Source organism: Hyperoodon ampullatus (genome assembly GCF_949752795.1).
Source record: "Hyperoodon ampullatus genome assembly, chromosome: 2".
NCBI lineage: Eukaryota > Metazoa > Chordata > Mammalia > Artiodactyla > Ziphiidae > Hyperoodon > Hyperoodon ampullatus.
In genome coordinates, this window is record NC_136915.1 from 30,001,747 (window position 1) to 30,022,028 (window position 20,282).

The window sequence follows — 20,282 nt, forward strand, 5'->3', positions numbered from 1 at the left end:
AAGTGTTCTGAACACGTTTGAGTTAGGCTAGGCTAAGCTATGAGGTTCAGTAGGTTAGGTGTATTAAATGCATTTTGACTTAGGATATTGTCAACTTAAAATGGGTTTATTGGAACATAACCCCATCGGAAGTCAAGGAAGATCTGTATAATATTTTATTTCTTTTTCTTGGCTAATTTCACTGGCTAGGACTTTCAATAACTATGTTAAAGTGGTGAGAGTGGGCATCTTTGTCTTGTTCCTGATCTTAGAGTATGATTGAGTATGATGTTAGCTGTGGGCTTGTCATATATGGCCTTTATTATGTTGAAGTACGTTCCCTCTATACCTGCATTGACAGTCTTTATTATAAATACTCAAATGCTTTTTCTGCCTCTATTGAGATGATCATATGATTTTTATCCTTCATTTTGTTAATGTGGTGTATCACATTGATTGATTTGCAGATGCTGACCCATTCTCACATCCTAGAATAAATCCCCCTTAATCATGGTTTATGATCCCTTTAATGTTGAAGTTGGTTTGCTAATATTTTGTCAAGGATTTTTGCATCTATGTTCATTAGGGATATCGGCCTGTAATTCTTTTCTTGAGGCATCCTTGTCTGTCTGGTTTTGGTATGAAGGTAATGCTAGCCTTGTAAAATGAGTTTGGAAGAGCTCCCTTCTCTTCTATTTTTTGGAAGTTTGAGAAGGATTGGTATTAATTCTTCTTTGAATGTTTGGTAAAATTCACCAGTAAAGCTGTCTGGTCCTGGACTTTTATTTGTTGGGAGGCTTTTGATTACTGATTCAATCACTAGTAATAGGTCTGTTCAGATTTTCTATTTTCTGCTTCATCATGATTCTGTTTCTAACCCATCCTCCATATTACTGCTGATGTTACTTTTATAAAACCCCCAATCTTATCACACCCAAAACCTCTCCTATTAAAAAAAAGCTGTGCAGTGCTTTCCCTGCTGCCTACAGGTGAAAGTCCAAATTCCTAAGCATGTCATTCAGTCTGATTCCAAATGTTCATTTCAATTTCATCTTTTTCCCCTTATGCCCCATATTCTGTTCATCCTAGTCTATTAGCTATTCCCCAAATATGCCATGAAATTTTATGCCCCCGTGCTTTTGTTAAGGCTGTTCATTTTCTCCAGTGTCTCCTCACCCTACCCATCCCATAATGGCCAAATCTCACTCATTCCCCTCTTGGTAAAGAACCCCCAGGGCTCACCCTCACAATTACTTCCTTTGGTATTCTCATATAGGACTAAGTACCAGTAGTACTATAGCCATTTATTAGTTGTTTTATAATTACAGATGCTCTATTTCCTCTACTCCTCTACTGAATTATGTTTCCATTGTTTTGACATTGTTTACTTTGTTTTTCTTTGAATTCACAGTCCCTAGCATAGTGACTAATACATAGGAGCTCAACTAATGTTCTTGTTTTTTTGTTATGGTAAAAAACGCACAACATACAATGTACCATTTCAACCATTTTTAAATATACAGTTCTGTGGCATTAAGTAATTCACATTATTCTGCAGTCATACCACCTTCTATCTATGGAACTTTTTCATCTTCCCTGATACTCTGTACTCATTAAACACTAACTCCCCATTCCCACATCCCCCCCAACCCATGGTGATCACCATTCTACTTTCTGTCTCTATGAACTCGACTACTTCAGGTACCTCATGTAAGCGAATTGTACAATATTTGTCCTTTTGTTACTGGTTTATTTCACTTAGCATAACATCATCAAGGTTCATCCATGTTGCAGTATGTGGCAGATTTTTCTTTTTAAGACTGAATAGTATTCCGTTATATATATACATATATATATACATATACATACATACATACACACACCACCTTTTATTATACATTCATCCATCAGTGGATACTTGGATTGTGTCCACCTTCTGGCTATTGTGAATAATGCTGCTTTGAACCTAGGTGTGCAAATATCTGTTCGAGTCCCTGTTTTTACTTCTTTGGGATATATACCCCAGATCAACTAAATGTTTTTTTATTGATTATTAAATTAGGATATATTTTGCTAATGTACAAAGCTTGTTTTTTCACTTAACTTAGTCTGTGGTGAATATTTATTTAAAAGTTTAGAAATCAGCAGAATATTCCGTTGCCTTCTCTAGGGTACCAGCCGTCCTTCACACTATCATGTTTTATGGGATGATAACTGCTTTACTGCAGATGAACTTCAACTGCTAACTTACCAGCTCTGCCACACTTACGTGCGCTGCACACGATCTGTTTCTATACCTGCACCAGCGTATTATGCTCACCTGGTAGCATTTAGAGCCAGATATCATCTTGTGGACAAAGAACATGACAGGTAATATAAAAGCATAACAAGTACAGATTCTCACCCAAATCCAAGTATGCTCTGTGTGTTAGGATTTTCGTGGGAAATTTCTTTAAGTGTTTACATGTAAGTAGGTGCCTCTCTCTTTGCCATAAAGTACTGCCATTTAGAATTAAAGTTCCACAGGCTGTTAGAAGAGTCAGTGATCCAAATGAAAAGCTATGATAGAACTGACTGCCCAAGATGAGGGTTCCTATTAAAATGTGCAGTCTGGGCTTCTTAGTAATAGCGTAATGTAGTGATTTTGTTGCTTTACCAGGTTAATTCAAGGGAGAGATTATTGGTAATAAAAGTGATATATACAGACAGAATTATAGGATGTCTTGGATTTACTTCTAAATAGTCCTGGAGAGGTGAGAGGTAAAACAGAATTGGCCTTGAGTTAATAATTATTGAAACTGGATGATGGATATGTAGGAATTCATTATACTGGCCTCTATTTTTTTAAATTTTTAAAAAATTTTCTACAAATAATATTTTTCAGAATTATTACATCAGAATAGGGTTTGGTTTTGTGTTCACTGCCACTTTTCTTACAGTGCTGAAGGAAGTCACGTTTCAGGACAGAGCAATGGACGAGATCCACAAGCTCTTGCCAAGGCTGTACAGATTCACCAAGATACCTTACGCACAATGTACTTTGCTTAAAAAGTCTAAGAATATTCTCTGAGAGGAAGAACTGGAAGATGAATCAACATACAACTTATGTTTCCAGTGGAGTCAGCTGAGTGGGGATGCCTCCAGCCATACAGAAACCAACGCTGTGTGGGGGCCAGGGTATGATCTTTATGTTGATACAAGGAAGATTGTTTACTTCATCAAGGAACACAGCACCATTATGCAATATGAAACCAGCCAACTGCTTTTTTGTGCGGTCTCCTGTAGGAAGTATCGCAGTCATTTTGTTTTCACTTTCTTGTAGTCTAACCCTTTTAATGCCTTTACCTCAAGTTGCTTGGCAGCACAACTCTTTGCAAAAAAAAAAAGTAAAGAAAAAGTAAATGATGGTTTTTTAAAAAACACACCTATATGAATAATCAAAGTGATTGTTCACAATTATGTGTGCAAAAAATGTGCATTCATGTATTCTTGTAAAAGTTATCTGTATATTTTACTTATATACATGCATACTGCATATGCATATATATCTGGATCTATACTGATAATAGATATATATGTATCTCTGTATATATTTTATAGTTCATTCCATTGGGGAACTTTCTTTCCCTTTTATTATCCTCCCACCACCACCACTATGATTTCTCTCTCTACCACGCTTGCCTTCATCAACTACATTTGTTTTTCCTTGATGCTACCAGTAACATTCAGATGTTCATGTATCTGGTTCATTTGAATATGAAGCATGGCAAACTAGATTTTTATTTTGCACGCCCTACTCCTGTCTTGTCTCATACATAATTCTGAGTCCTCAACTCTTGGTATTGCTTTCTTAAGAATCTATATATATCTATATCTATATATATATACACACATATATATATAAAAAATATGTTTTTGTGAGAGTGAATGTCTGCCCCCTCCTACTCTCAACTTACATTTGCCATTTGTGCAATGTGTACATAAGCAGTAGCAACCTAAACTATTCTTTTTCTTTAGTGAGTTTGTTAAAGCTGCTATAAATATATAAAAAAAAAAAAACACACAACTTTATCAGAAGTTGTAACTCTCTCTATATATAAGTGGTATGTATTCTAAAGTCTTCTGTTTCTATGTGTTATACATGGAAATCCCTTAAAACTTTTATAAAGGGTAAATATTTTAAATGATTGGAACTGTGTAGGGTTGAGGCCTCTGAAATTGGGTGGAGAGAAGGGATTGTGGAGGGTTTTTTTGGTTTTTTTTTTACTAGTTTATTTGCTGCCTCTCATACCTTAATGTGATTTTCATATATATATATTTTTATATATATGTGTGTTGTATATATATAAACATATATGTATGTGTTTTGAAGTATAGCTTCCTTTTATTTTATATTTATTAGAATAGTGCTTTAATAATTATAGAATCATATTGGCAACATCTTTTATAGAAATATAATCATGTTTATTTTAAGAAATGACAACTTGTTTTTGCTCTCTTTTAGTGCAATAAGCAGTTTTAAAAGAAAGCTGTGTCTGTTTGACATCTTTACCACAGATAGTGGGAGAAACAGGCACCTCCATAATTTTAAAAGGGCAAAGTATATAGCCTTAATTTCAGAAGGAAAGTTTTGTAATTTTCAAGTTTAAAGCATGTCTTATAAAAATCATAATGAAAATGAAGGAAGTAAAATTTCCTAAATGAGTGTTGACCTTGAATATTAGAAATAAGGTTGAAGAACTTTGATTTAAGTAATGACAGCGACTAGCTTAAGATTTAGAAGATATTTAAATTCTTTGAAAATAGATCATGTTTATTGAAGAATCATACTGGTAAGGTGCCCATTTTCACTTACTAAAATGAGTCAGGAAAATATAAAATGATATTTTAAAAACTTTTTTTGCTAATTCATCACCAGTGTAACTTTCCTCTTAAAATTAGGGTGATGGTGACAAAGGAAGTTAGGACTTTGAGCATTTGAAATGAGTTAAATCACTGAAATGTTGAAAAAAGTTTTGCGAAACTTTTGTTTTATTGACTTCACTTTAAGATATTAAAAAATACTATAAAGCTGTCAAAACCGAGTTTATCAGTAACCTTGGATTCAGGGGAGCTTTGCACTTTGTAACTCATGAAAATTGCATTTTAATTTTTTTTTTTTTGCACTGGTTCAGAGTATAGATATTACAGATTGTTTCCAGTGGGCATTGTTGTTAACCTTTCAGAATTCCATCTGCACATGAAAACAAATGGATTAGCTCTTTAGTTTCTCTCTTACCTATAATCCACACTTATTGCCAATTTACTGTATTTTGAGCCTAAAATCTGAGCCCATATCCTCCAACAGGTATGAAATCTTTTGTCCCTCTGCCAGAAAACTAAGAAAGTACTGTATTTTGTATGTTTATTATATTGAAGTGTCTGAAATGCAATTTACAACACTGTTTTAAAGCTCTTTACATAAGGTAATGTTTGTGTAGTGTATACATTTTTCTCCCAACCCTCCCCCCTCCTCCAAAAACTTTCTATAAAGAGTGTATTTTTTTTACATTGAAATTTCACTGAATATAGTCAAGAACATAGGCAAGAGAAGAAAATAGTATATCCTAGGTGGTAAAAACCTGATGGCGTATGTTTGCTCAGTATGAGTAAAACATCTTCCTTTATCAGTGGGAGCTGTACAGATTGATGTGGAAAACTTTAGGGCCCAGGGAAGAACTGTAGATAACCTTTCCCTATTTACCTGCTTTACCTAATTTTCAGTCACTTAATCTCACATGTGCTAAAGTAAAGCCCATAATTTAAAACTATTTAGAAGGACTTTTACAGAGGAAAAAAAATTTTTTTTAATATAAAGCTTTACCTTTGAAGTGAGTTCTTTTTAGGGTGCTCTTAGAGTTTCAACATTGCTAGTTTAAAGTTGGTTAACTTGAAAGAATATGTATAGTATATTCTATTTTGCTTACTAACAAATTGGTATATCAAACTTAATTATAAGAAACTTTGTGCTTAGAACTTTAAGGTAAATACTAACTGGCAAATATTCTTTGAAATTTGTTTCATTATTATACTTCTGTTGTAGAATTGCTGATCTTTTTTATTTAAAAAAAAAAAAGGTGGTTTTGAGTTTAATGGTCATGAAACTCAACAGTGACCTTTCTGTTCCTGCCCTTGCTCACTAACTATACAATGAATGCTAAATTTCTGTCTGCTGTTTTCTGTGATATAAGAGCGACTTTAAAATGTCAGTCCCAGCAACTGGTATAATAGATTTTCATGTGAAGCAGAATTGGGAGTTTAATGTATATTCTGGATGGCAAATGTGTAAAGTGCTGATACATGTTTTATATTACAGTATCAAGTTACTGGCATTGAGGACCATGCATTTATAATACCGTAGCTGCTATATTTATTTAATGAAGTAGAGTCTGACAGTTACTGCACTTAACAGTAAGGAAATGAGCAGGATTCAAGGCTAGTGTTAGACTTTTTTTTTTTTCCTAAATAAGATTTAAGAACATGAAATATCAAGGTAACAAAGGGTGCTGCCAATTTAGTTTCAATTTAATATCAGGATACTCTTTCTTTGTTTTAGAAATGTGTATTTTTACTTTAGCAGTTTTGGAAAAGGGTACCTCAGCCTCCTCAGTACTGGTTTTTAGCATATTTTTCACAGGAGTACAGGTGCCCTTTTAACAAGTTTCTCAGAAAAAGTATTCTTCTGTGGAAATCTTCCTGTTTGTAACCTATTAATTTATTTATCTTCCTACAAGAGAGTCTAGGTGGGATTCTAGTAGGAATGTACTGGGTGTTTTAGAAGGCACTTGATAAAGATTCATCTCTACTTTCTAGCATGGAGACTTCTAGCCCTCTAAACACCTATACTGGTTTTCCAAACTAGGTTCTCTGATGACCCACCACTGCCTAAAGTTTACTTATATATTCTCTAATGGATTTTAGTATGACAGACCTCATGACAGGCTTAGTCATGACAGACTTAAAGTATGACTAAGGAGATAGAAGCTGAGTTGCCATTCAGTAGAAACGGCTGGCTGAGGATCTCAGTGTTTAAGGAAAAGGTGACCACTCAGAGTGCCAGTAATCAGTCTGAAGGATCTATTATTGATGGATTATAGACCAGGAATTAGAGACTCTTATTCAAGGAATTTGGTGGGTGTTTGATTCAGAGGCCAACATGAATTTGCCATGGGTGGTGATTTTTATGAAATCTGTGAAGCTAGCCACTTGGATTCAGCTAGAATATTTTGTAGTCTTGCTATTAAAACTTGATAGCGATGTTTTGCCAAGAAGCTTAACTGACAGCTCGGCATAAATTTTATTCAGTATCATTAAACCTGGGTTAAATATTTATTTAACTCATCCTCTTAGATGTTCTCCTATTGAATAGTTTTTAAAGACAAGTTGCCCCTAACAGTAACTTGCTACTTAAATTATCTTTTATGAGTTATCAGTCAAGCTGCAAAAGGACACCATTGAACTGGCATCTTTATTTTGGCTTTTTTAATCCTTTTCATTCTTTTTGAGAATTCATGGATGTCTTAAAGCTTCAATAATAATACCTGGGAGACTTTATATCAAGTGAGGCCTTTGTGAGTGGCAGTATAACCCTGACTCTAAAGTCTGTCTTTATTTTCCTTTTTCCCTCTCATTTGATCATATAAAGCACTTTGTGATTCGACAGGAGTCGAAAACAAGCCAAGAATAATGTGTAAAATCAGTACATAGATGTGAAAGTCAGAATTTTCTCCAAAAAACCTTTTTTAAAAAATTTCCTGCTTATACTAAGAACATTTTTGATCAGTGGCAATATTGGAAATGATGCTGTGATTAGTGAAACCTAAGCTGACTCCCAGGAAGAAAAACTGAATCTCTCTCTCTCTCTCTCTCTCTCTCTCTCTCTCTGTGTGTGTGTGTGTGTGTGTGTGTGTGTGTGTGTATATATATATATATATATATATATATATATATATATATATATATAGCCTCAAAGGGAAAAATATTTTTAACTTTTTCCTACTTTTAAAAGTGGTACATTTCAGTTTATAATTTTCCATGATGGTCAAAATCATTTCTTTTAACTAAGATATAATGGTCAAGGCTTGTGCTAATATTATCTACTGCTAGTTCAATTTTATTTTTCTTTACCCATCAAAGATAGTGCTCTATATTTTTACATCGTTGTAAGAATCTTTTGCTCTTAAAGTATGGAAGTTAAAGATTTTAATTTGAATTAAAATAGAAGTTTAATAAATTTCGTATGGAGGGTTGAGATTTACCAATGAGAAGCTCTATTGAAATATCAGGTAGCCAACAGTGTGACAAAATTAAGATGCTATCAAATCATCTATCTGGCCATTGGTCTCCCTTCCTTTTTGAAATCAATGTCTTAGGTAACCAAACTCTAATGTTGTGTCTATGTTAGCGTGTCAGTAAAGCAGAGATGTTCTTCAGGGTAGACACTGAATTAAATTTTTAAATCATTTTTTAAAGTAAGGCGGTTCTTAGAAAGTGCCTTTTCAGAAGATGGTGCTGTAGATTTTTATTTTTCAAATAGCATGAGGCTAAAAATTTGAAAGATAAATTATTTTAGAATTCCAAGAGTATGACCGTTTCATATAAATAATGTTATTTGTTGTTCTGAATCTGGTCCAAGGGAACCAAGTAAAGCTTTTATTCAGTAAAGTATCTAAGTAAATGCTCACCAAATATATTTTGTAAGTTTAAAAACACAGTTTTTAACAGAATTAACCCTTTCAGTTCTTAGCTGTGTTGCAGGTATTATATAAGGCATATAAAACAGCAAGTTTGCTTAACTTTTTAACAAGAGTATGGATATAGTAGTAAGTGCCCAACGGCAAAGGTAACTTGCCAGAAATTATGTCATAGGCTACCTTTTCCCCCCCAGCATATTGACCCTTCTGTAAATATCTACTGGCAGCCTTTTCTAATTAATCTTTATTAAAGAAGACTGCTTATAAAGATGGAGCCAAGTCATCATGGAAATCAGTGTAAGAGGAGAAGTAAAATGATTATTTCTCTATCTTTAGGGAAATTTTTTCTTTTTCAGGCAGCAAGAAATATTCTAAATGTTTCCCTCTTTTTTCTAGCATAGGTGAAAAATGATGACAGTGCATCTATATGATCAATTAATTAGAAATAGAACAGGTAGAATTGGGCTTTGGAGGAAATAAGTAAGAGGGAGGATAATAGCAGGACTATTCATACTGGTTGGAAATTTAGTAATCTACCAGAAAGCAATTTTCCCCTGAACTAGGAAGTAGTAAACAGCAGTAAATGATCCCCTAACCAGTTCTTGCTTGTGAATTTGGTGAGCACTCTTCCAGAAAATAGACTTAAAAAAAAAAAAAAAACCACACCTCAGTAACCTTGTATGCTGCATTATGTAATAATGATAGTAAAATTATATTGATTGTTTGGAGTGTACTATGTCTGTCTGCAAATATACATGCACATTAAACTTTTTCATTTTTTATAATGTCATAATAGCAATTACGAGTTTATTTTTTTAATATTAATTTTTCTATCGTGATGTTTATATTTATTGGCAATTTGTGCGCAACTTTTATATTTTGCTTAGATATTGGTTTTAAGGTATTTTATTTTTATAGATATCTCTAGCTTTTCCTCTTTCTTTGTAATATTAGCAAAGATTAAGATGGAATGTTAATATGCCAACCAAACTACTAATTCCATAAAGTCTAGAGTTTGGATTTTTACCAATAAACCATTAACACTATTTTCTAACTTAGAATACTTAATGTTGTTTATAATAGTGGGCATTAAAGACAGTCTTCAGACAGATTTCTAAACGTGGAGGGGAGGTGGGGCTTTTCTTTAGATTTCTTTCCCTTAAGTAGAAAACTAATACTAATGGATTGGATTTATTTTACCTGATCTGCAGTTTTGGGGCAACTTGATTGTTTACACCTCTTATTTCTAACTTCAGCTACATTGAAACTGCTTTAAATGGATACATCATCCAGTGTTAGGATTGTGATACCATTCTCATAGGCCTGGAAAACAAATAGCAAATGATCCAGAAGTCAGTGATAATTGACTTTGAAATGGGGTGCTCCAGCCCCCACCATGATTATGTTATGTGGAAGATTTGCTACCCTGATCTTTTCCCTACCATACCTTTAAAGTTGATTCAACCCTACCATACTTTTAAAGTTGTTTCTTCTTCATCAGTGAAGAAACAGAGTTTAAGTGGCTAGGTAGAATCAGAGATAAAGACTAATATAGTATTTCAGCTACTTAAAAATTTAAGTAATAATTATGAATGTGAATTAATTGGAAGACAGTTAAAAGTATGATTATAGAAAATTAATTTCAAGGATATATGCTTACTCCAGTTTCCTAGTGAATAAATCAAGATTATTTGTATTGACATTAACTTTTTATAAAGGTGCATGAAAAAAGTGAATTCTGTTAAACAGGTAAAATATTTCCATTGTGTTTTTACATGGTGAATTTGCTTGGTAAGCCATTTTTTTCTGTAAGAGATTAAAAGATAAACTTTATCCCTCCTCTGAGCTTTAAATTCTAAGTTAACAGGGTTTAATGTATGACATTTTGCCATACTACATTCTTTCACTGAGAGGGGTAAATGAGAAAGTTTCAAGTAACTGTAATTGGAAAAAAGTATTATTTTTATGTTACGTGAAATTTAATGATTTAAAATGAATCAGCATGTGATTTCGTATCGACATTAGCCATATCACTTTTTCCCCACGTTTTTGCCAGTTTCAGTAGGTTGATATGCACACACACACACACACACACACACACACAGCCTCTTCCTTACCCCTACATCAAGTATTAATTGAAGGTTGGTATTCTGATTATAGGAATTTGTTGATACTAAAAAACTCAATATGTTTCAATCAGTCAGATATATTTTTATTGCAAATATATGCTCCCCTCTTAAGGATATTTATTGTAGTTATAATTTTAATAGTTTTATTCATTATGCTTCAACATTGTCCTAGATTGACAGGCATATAATTCTTGTAGATCAATATTTTTAAGGCAGCTTTGAGTAGAAATCATCCTTTATTTTCTTTTTTCCTTCCAAAAGCTCATAGGAACCTGACACATAGAGCTTATTTTGCTCTTTTAACTGGTTGGCTCCATAAGTCAGGGTACCTGGCATCAGTAACTGAATTACCAGGGTGAAGTACTTGGTGACTCGTTCAAGTTTACAGTCATCTCTTAGAACTGTCATGAATAGGCTTATGTGAGTAGAAAACAGATGAGATTGTTGGTCATTAGAACTTTATTTTCTTTGCCTTTTTTTTTTTTATTATTTCTAAAAATTGACTGCATGCACATCTGTAATTTTATGTTTAAAGTTTAAGAGGCCATGCCAGAAACTAGAGAGGGAGGTTACCCTGATTTAATGCCTAAAACTTTCCATCTTTATTTACTTCATGGCTTTAGTTGGAAGAACAAACAAACAAAAATCCTTTAATTTGGCCCTTTATTTTTAGAACCAAAGAAGGAAAGACTCTTTCTACAAAAAATGTTTGCAGATGTGATAGGAGATCTTTGTGAAGAAATGGACTAGTGGGATTGTAAGTGTATGTAGTGAGGGGGTAAATGAGGAAAAGGAAAAGGTTTCTTTGCCAGAATCCTTGGAGAGAAACCTTACAATTGTTTGATATTTGTCTGGTTCTCACAGTCACATTGTAAAAGACGAACTGTTGCCATTTGAACCTAAGAAGAGTGTCTCTGTAACCTAAATTTATTTTATGTTGTTGTCCCAGATCTAAAGCTGCATCTGTTTTGATTAGAGAAGTTGCTTCTGAATAAAGAAATGAAGTATTTATCCTTAAATAGAGCCATGGCATTGCTATCAACACGGCTTCTCCAGCTTTTCCCTGTATATAGAAAACACAAAACAGGACCTTTCCAGACAAGGTAGTCTTTCCTGTAATGAAAATATATTTTGATAACAGCTTTGGGGGAAACACTGGTAGATTGTAATGAAGGGGGAATTCTGCCTAACATAGATGGTCCAACCAGGTTAATGGATACAGTTTGATCCCAGGGAGTTTAACAAGAGGGGCCTTTGGTAGCAGGTAAACCTTTGGTTTTGGTAGCAACAGATTTGGATCTCCAGTGTTAACTGCAGGTATCTCCCTGTTTCACAGAAAGGAAATGATCTCATAGTATTGATGATGATCCTGCAAATGTGCCTGTGCTCTTTCTCTAATTCAAAAATCAGGACTAGCAAGCACTAACCAAAATCTTCTAATACTTTGTCCTGTAAGATTCTTTACAAGTTTTCCAGGAGGTTTCTCATTTCTTAGCCCAGGGTACAATGCCTTTCTCCTCTTTAAAAAAGAAAAGAAAAAGGATTTAGAGGCAGTTTAGATAGAATTCTACTATGAGTAAATAATAGAGTCTTTAAAATACGTGGGAAAGGAAGATCACATGTCGCGAGTTATAGCTTGATTGAGAGACTCTGAATACTGTTTTCATGTTTGGGTTCTAAAATTTTTTCTTTGACCTACAATTCTTTGATTTACTTGAGTGCCATTATTCTATATTGGGATGTAATCAGTGTTTTATGCCATTTATGAATTGCGCAGTTTTTCCCTCTCCACACACACACTGTTAAAAATAAAAGGGGGAGGACTAAAACAAAAAAAAGAGATAATGAGAATCATTAGAATGTAACTCTAGTTAATATAGATGGAAAGAAATCCTAACTTGGTTAAATGAGAATTAAGACTGAAAGTGTTAGTGCTGCAGGTATTATCTCTATCCATAGAGTTTTTTGCTAGCTATAGAGTGGTAATATGAACAGAATATATATCTGAAATATGATGTTACAGCAAAGTGATAAAAGAAATTATTCTTGAAAGTAATATTTCAATCTTCTCTAACAGAGATGCCCATATTCTTAAGGAAAATTAATGTAGCTCCTGGTTTTAATGAATCAGACTCTGATTTAAACTTCAGAAGATTTGTTACTTTTATTCTGACACATCTTCTTAAATATGTAAAAATTACACTGAATGAATACTTAAGACTATTCTTTCCTCTTAATTTACATAATGATTTTTTCAGACCTTAGTTCTATAGATATTGATTTCTCTCTCACATATATGCCTCTTGGTGTGTGCAGAATTCCATATTAAAAGTTTTCTTAAACTCATTTCCTAGTCAAAGCTGAGCTGTAAAGGAGAAGACATAAATAGGTTTAAAATGCAGGAAATTTTAGAAGATCACAACTGGAAAAAGACTGTTAAGAACTTGTTGCCTTTGAGAGTAGGAAGGGCTCTAAAACTTGAACTGAGATTTGGAGTTTAGTCAGAGCTCTACCACTAATTTGCTCTGTGTCCATAAGGCAATTTCCTTAATCTCTGTGTGCCTAGGTTCTTATAAAACGGTAGTGATAATACCTGCCCTCACCTCCCTCACAAAGTAGTTGTAAGAATAGGATAATGTTTGTGACAGTGCTTGAGTTCTCCAAAAGAAAAGCTATTCAGAAGTTGAAGATAAAAGAATATTGTTGTGTGAAGGGTTCATTTCCAGTTTGCTTCTATGAAACTGTCTTTAGTTACCCTAGATCATTTTATCAAACAAGTGTAAGAGAAACTGAGGCTTTATCATGGTATGGTGTTCACCTACAAATGTATTGTTTCTCCCCTGTTAGATATTTATTGCACAGGCTGAATTTTTCTTTATAATAATCTTTGGAAAAAGTGTAACTTCAAAAACCAAACTCCTTTTAGTGGTGCTATGGCAGCTGTGATTGTATTTTGAGTTAGATTAATGTGGTGAAACCATCAGATAATCAGAAATTAACTTTGCCTTTTGCCTTCAGGCATTTTTGCTACAGATTGGCATCAAAGGCTGTTGTACAACCAGATAGTTATCCCTTTGTTTCTTGCAGATTTTTGGTACCTTTTTTTGGAACCTTTTTTTGGAGTAAGGGGTTAGGTTTTAAGAAGGAAAGTGTGCTTATTTCACTTACCACTTTGCAGAGTTGACCGTTGCTTTCCAATCACCATGTACCTGTAAAAATTAAAATATAGTAAAAGGGTTTTTTCTTCATTTAAATTCAGTTCTGAGCATCTGCAGGTGATATCAGGCAGCCTGTTGGCGTCTGACCCAGTTATCTTTATGGATTGTGGGCAGAACCTTACATTTCTACACGCTTACCCACTTTCCTGAGGGGAAGGGGCTCTTGTTTCTAGGAAAAAAACAAAGGGCACATCACCACAGGTTGTGTAAGCAATTCCTTGTTGAAACAGACAAGTTTGGTTTGTGTTTTGTTTTGTTTAAGAAATAAAAGGATGCATTTTAGGTACACAGGGTATGAATGCATTCAACATTTATTTTTTTATCTCTATAGATGCTGATCTCCCCTTGTTGCAGGCAGTTTGGGCTTTTTCAGCTCATCACTAACATGGATGAGATCTATCTTAGTTTTATAGGATAATGAGAATTACAAGTACTGAAAAGTTGGGGAGATTCATGCTTGGAAAATGAACAAAAAATCCACCTTGCTGGGTGAGATAGCTGAGAACATTGGATATATCAGGAATACTTTTAAACAATTTTTGCTGTAATATGTAGCTTTAATATCTGTCTTCAGTTATGGACCCCATGAAAGTATTACTGTATCTTGTGAATAAAGATCATTCTTGTGAACTAGTATATGGATGCATTCATAGGCTGTGGGAAGCAGTGATGTGTGTGTGTGTGTGTGTGTATGTAAATATTCTATGTTTATAACATTGTGTATTACATAAGTTTATATAGAAAAAATGTGTTTCTTTATTCTTTGGGGGACTAAAATTGTAATATAACCATTCCAGTGTAATCTGACCACTCACTCTAGAGAACATTTATATTACACACAAATACACACCCCTAAAGCATTGCTAACTGCTCCCACTTGAGATAATTGCTGCTTTTTTTAAGCCCGAAGTAGTGGACAGGAAATAGCACTCTTTTAAAAGGGGCTTTTCTGAGAAGTAAAATGTAAATATAGGACATGTGGGGAGGTGGGGCCTCCTGCAAATGTCCTGCAGATGGACAAATAGCCTTTTAAATTTTACTTTTTAACCATCTTAACCGTGTGTGCCTATTTGTACTGCAGATGTGAAATATTTTGGGGAGTTAATATCAGTATGTTTTGAAACTGAATTATTACATAAAATCAGAGTAACCTCTTTCTCCATCCCCCTTTTCCACACTGACTATTCTTGCCAAATATACCAAGTTCCAGCATGGTAAAATGATGGACACTCAAACCTCCTTCCTCATCTTCCCTATCCTGTCTTACACCTGGTCTGGCCTTATATTTTTTGTTGGCTTTTCATAAGTAAGAACAATTTACTGTAGTACTTTAGAGACTGCAGAATTTCAAAATGTTTATAAGCCTTCCTTTGTTAATGTTTGGTTACCCGATAACATTAGTTAAAACAATGGAGTAAGTCTGAGTTTGTAATATGCTACAAGATAAAATCTTGAATGATATTAAACTTGACTGCCACATTTTATTAAGAGGAAATTGGATTATATGGTGGGTGGGAGCTAGTCTATGATATATATGTAATCACTGTATAATTAGAAACACCAAATGTTGAGTCCTATCACTGTGTACTTGGGGGCCAGGCTTTGGATATGGTTGTCATTTTAATTCCTTAAAGACTATATGTCATTAAGATGAGCAGAAGGCAAATAAAATTTTTAAACAAAAATACTTTTGGGGGGTTTTTAAATTTTCTTTCCCCAAAAAAAATTTACTACAAAAAAACCTAGGGTTGAGATTGAGAAGCTTCAAGCCGCTTTTTAAGCAGTTCAGTCACTTACAATATTTTATGTTAAAGAAATTGTCATAATTCTTTCTGAGCCAAACTGTCACTAAAATGTCCTGTGACAGAACCACTCCTCTTTTTTCTGCCATTCTGTGTATTGGAAGTGTTCTTAGTTGTATTTGTTTTTAATCCTTGATTTTAAAATATTAATGGTTTTAGTGTTGCTTAGCTTCAGTTTGAAGTGTAACTTTCACTAATAACTGCAATAAAAAGAAAAGCTTTGCTCCAAACTTTGTTTTGTGGTCATCATTACAGCACTTCAGGCTTAGGTAAAGGGAGGTAGTGTGATAGAGTGGAAAGAATTTAGGCTTTAATAATGACGAAGTCCTGAATTCAAACCTGGATTGCGTGATTGCGTGACAATAGACAAGTTCCTTGATGCTTCTAAATCTCAAGTTTCCTCCACTATAATGAGATAATAGTAGGGCTGTTGGGACATTAAATGAGTTAATAGATGGAGGGTACGTAATAGTGCTGGGCATGTAGGTGGAACTCAGGTTTTAAAGAGGTTCTGCTGCGCTGGCCCCCCACCAACCCAGGGCTTCCCTGGCGGTCCAGTGATTAAGAGTCCGCACTTCCACTGCAGGGGGCACAGGTTTGACCCCTGCTTGGGGAAGTTCCACATGCTCTGCAGTGCGGCCAAAAAAAAAAAAAAAAAAAATGCCTGTTGGGGCTGGGGCTCCATATAAACAAAAATTAAAGTGATGGAAAATACAATTCAATAAATAAATAAATAAAGAGTTTCTCCCCCACCTTAAATAAAAGACATTGGGTCTTTTAGACTCACCTCCCTTTAAGACACTGGGTGGTGTGGAAAGAGGGGTAAGCAAGAAGCCAGGCTTGCAAACTCTGCCAGGCAGTGAAAGAACTTAAGAATAGGGAGGATAAAAAGAAACTGAAATGGACGGGGAATCGTCACAGGCACTGAAGTGGATACACAGCCCAGGTATGATATGCAAGAAAACCCTGGACTGAAATTTTGAAAACCAGCACTCAACTGTCCTAACTGCATAGCTTCAGGTATATCACTTTTCATTTCATAATTGAAGTTAATAGAGTAAAATCAGAGGTCTCAAGTTGGCAGCCAATTTCTGTCTGCAAATAATTTTTGTTTGGTATTTAAAATATTTTTATTAGTCCCTAATATTTAAAAAATCAGAAGATCTCACATAAAAATCCCTTAAAAAGTAAGGAGGGTCATCAATTTCACTATTCCTTCAGTATCCCTTCACAGCTGCCACCAGGGGAAGCTCAGGAGTGGTTGGTCCCTTTGGATGGAGCACACTCTCCACAGCCCACATGTTTTCCTTTGCCATCTCTGGACTCAAAGGAACCCTAGTGTGAGGTGAGGCCTCCAAGCAAGCAGGAATCCCTGTGAGGATGAGCTCCTTACCTGGGGGTAACTCACTACTTGGAAGCAGTCCAGCCTAAATATTAAAAACTTGTCCCTTCCTTATTTCCATTTACCCTATTTATGTTCTCCAGAACATCAGAGAATTCAGTCTGTTCTCTTCTGGCTATTATGTGTTCTTCACCCCAGTGTTCTCCCACCTACATGTCACCAGAGTCTGTGCAACCCTAACAGTACAGTTTGTTTTCTTAAAGGATCTTGTTACTGATGCTGAAGAAGCACTAGTTAGCTTAACTAACAAATGCTGATGGGTTGAGGTTTTTTTTTTTTTTTTTTTTTTGCGGTATGTGGGCCTCTCACTGTTGTGGCCTCTCCCGTTGCGGAGTACAGGCTCCGGACGCACAGGCCCAGCGGCCATGGCTCACGGGCCCAGCCGCTCCGCGGCATGTGGGATCTTCCCGGACCGGGGCACGAACCCGTGTCCCCTGCATCGGCAGGCGGACTCTCAACCACTGCGCCACCAGGGAAGCCCGGTTGAGGTTTTTTTTAACTGTGTGTCAGTTGTTAAGTTTGACAAATTGAAGAGAATCACTCTACTGTCTATCTGCCCAGTAACTACACTGATATAGGAAAATTCTAAAAACGTCAATAACTACACCCAAATGCATACAGTTAAATGGGGGAAATATGTGTAACGGTGATGCGAAGGCATGCTCTGATAAATCAGGCTGTAGCATCCCTAAGGGTAGTACCAGAAAAGCATGACGGTTATCTAGGCAGACAGTAATCGGACGATTGCTCTGATTGAGTAATGAGACGTGCTGGACGGGACAGAACAAGTCACCAATTACATTAGAGTTCACCTGCTTGAGACTCCAGGGAAAAGGGTGCTCAGAGCACTACGCTAAAGCGTGGAGAAGTGAGGTGGCGGTCTGAGGTAAAATCCCGAGGTGGTTTTTGTTTGGAGGGGGGCCATACATCTTGAACTCTCAGTTCTTGTAGTTTCCATGTTTCAGTCGTCTGATCATTTGACAAATTCCCTGGCTGCTGAGACTTGCATACCTTGCAGATGCTTTTAGGAAATTAATTAGGTTAATTTGTCAGCGCCAGGAAAGGATGGGATCATTTTTACTCTACTTGATAAAATGTCTCTATCATAAAGGGGACTGGAATCTTTAGTTTTATCTGTAGAAAAAACATGACTGTTTTCCTGCCTTCTGTCACTTTTGTTATTTCTGTAATTTCCACAGTCTATAGAGATCTTTGCAATGCCTTTATAGAGCAGCACTTGTCTCATACTTTTCTCTATTAAAATATTTTCCTTTAAGAATAATCCTTGGGGGACTTCCCTGGTGGCGCAGTGGTTAAGAATCCGCCTGCTAAAGCAGGGGACACGGGTTCGAGCCCTGGTCCGGGAAGATCCCACATGCTGCAGAGAAACTAAGCCTGTGCGTCACAACTACTGAGCCCAAGTGCCACAACTACTGAAGCCCACGCACCTGAAGCCCGTGTTCCACAAGTGAAGCCACCGCAATGAGAAGCCCGAGCACTGCAACGAAGAGTAGCCCCCACCCGCCGCAACTAGAGAAAGCCTGTGCACAGCAACGAAGACCCAACACAGCCTAAATAAATTAATTAATTAATAATAAATATTTTTTTAAAAAAAGAATAATCCTTGGGAAACTTACACAACATTGTAAAGCAATTATACTCCAATAAAGATTTTTTTTAAAAAAGAGTAATGCTTGGGTTCAAGATTTACTTATAAAACAAAGCAGACATATTCGTGGTTTAGGATTATGAAGCCTTATATGATGTCTGATTCTCAGCTGAAATAAAATGTTAATGGACTTTTTTGCTAACTGACCTCAGAAACAGCCCAACTCAAAAGTACTTGCAACTGCTAACTGTACAATATTACTCTTTATTTACTGCAACATAAACTGTCAAATGGAAATTGCACATTATGTTGCAAAAACCAAAACCAAAAACAACATAGGAATAGGATACTTTACCAAACAGGATTTCAGTCACCACCATCATTCAGATGGTTTTCACTTGTATTTTATACAAATGTAAAATTAAAGTTGCTTAACCATTTTATGAGTTTAATTTTTCTAATTTATTTTTGTACTTTTATAAAGATTTTAGATCATAAATGTTTGCCGTTTGTGGTATTCCTTTAAATAGTGTTATTTTTTACTATATTAAAAGGTGTGTTTTAAATCTTTAATTTAAAAGTATTACTAGTATCTACATTAAGACCCTTTAAGGAGCGACAGGGCGGCTCTGGAGGCCGCGTCCTCTGTGGTGCCTGAGGAGGACAAGCTCTGTTCCTCCGAGCACCAGTGGTCAGACCATTCATGTCTCAGCATTTCTCCAGGACCAACCTACCCCAGGATGGTGTGGAATACAGGACATTCACCTGTCACCCAGCCACCATTCTGGTTCCAAGGCTGCATGTCTCCACTGGACTGGTGAGAGGGTTGTCAGTGTTTTGCTCCTGGGCCTAATTCCAGCTGCTTATTTGAATCCGTGCTCTGCAATGGACTATTCCCTGGCTGCAGCCCCTCCCTCTTCATAGTCACTGGGACATTGGACAAGTTGTGACTATATTCCAGGGACTGGCACTCTCAGCTTTCACCTTTGCTAGGCTTTGTTATTTCAACGATCATGATGAGGGCATCTGCACAGCTGTTGCTATGCGATGGAAGCTCTGACCTTTTAGACGTAATACCTTGAAAATTGATTGTACACCTCCCTTGCCTCTGCTCTGTCATGCCATTCAATTCACAGTAAGGAGGAAATAGGTAAGTCCATTGGTGAGACAAACCTCTTCTCCTAATCACCTTGTTATTTTTAGAATGTAATCTTTGAGGAAAGATTTGAGAGCAATTGTAACCAAAAAATTGTCAGACTGAGTTCTCTATGCTGAGGAGCTAATGGGGTGTCTCTCAGCTTCTCACAAGACTCACCGTATAACTAAACATTATATATGAGCTTTTGCCTTTTAATTTATCAAACTCTTAAAGGGAATTCAGCGTTATTGCTCTCAATAGCTGATCAGACTT

At 35.6% G+C, this 20,282-nt stretch overlaps 1 protein-coding gene and 1 pseudogene across 2 annotated transcripts in view; both read left to right on the forward strand.

The window, feature by feature from the left end:
• The window catches only part of AGO3 (argonaute RISC catalytic component 3), a gene marked incomplete at its 5' end in the record, with an annotated part of 97,120 nt that extends 93,782 nt beyond the window's left edge, over positions 1–3,338 (forward strand). The window contains 2 exon segments of the mRNA XM_079720559.1: positions 2,150–2,349; positions 2,919–3,338. Coding sequence (XP_079576685.1) covers positions 2,150–2,349; positions 2,919–3,027 — 309 coding nt within the window. The 3' untranslated portion in view covers positions 3,028–3,338.
• On the forward strand, positions 3,114–19,931 carry LOC307064078 (succinate dehydrogenase [ubiquinone] cytochrome b small subunit, mitochondrial-like; annotated as a pseudogene). The gene is made up of 2 exons: positions 3,114–3,156; positions 19,453–19,931. The product of its transcript is annotated as a succinate dehydrogenase [ubiquinone] cytochrome b small subunit, mitochondrial-like (transcript).
• The last annotated feature ends 351 nt before the right edge of the window (positions 19,932–20,282 follow it).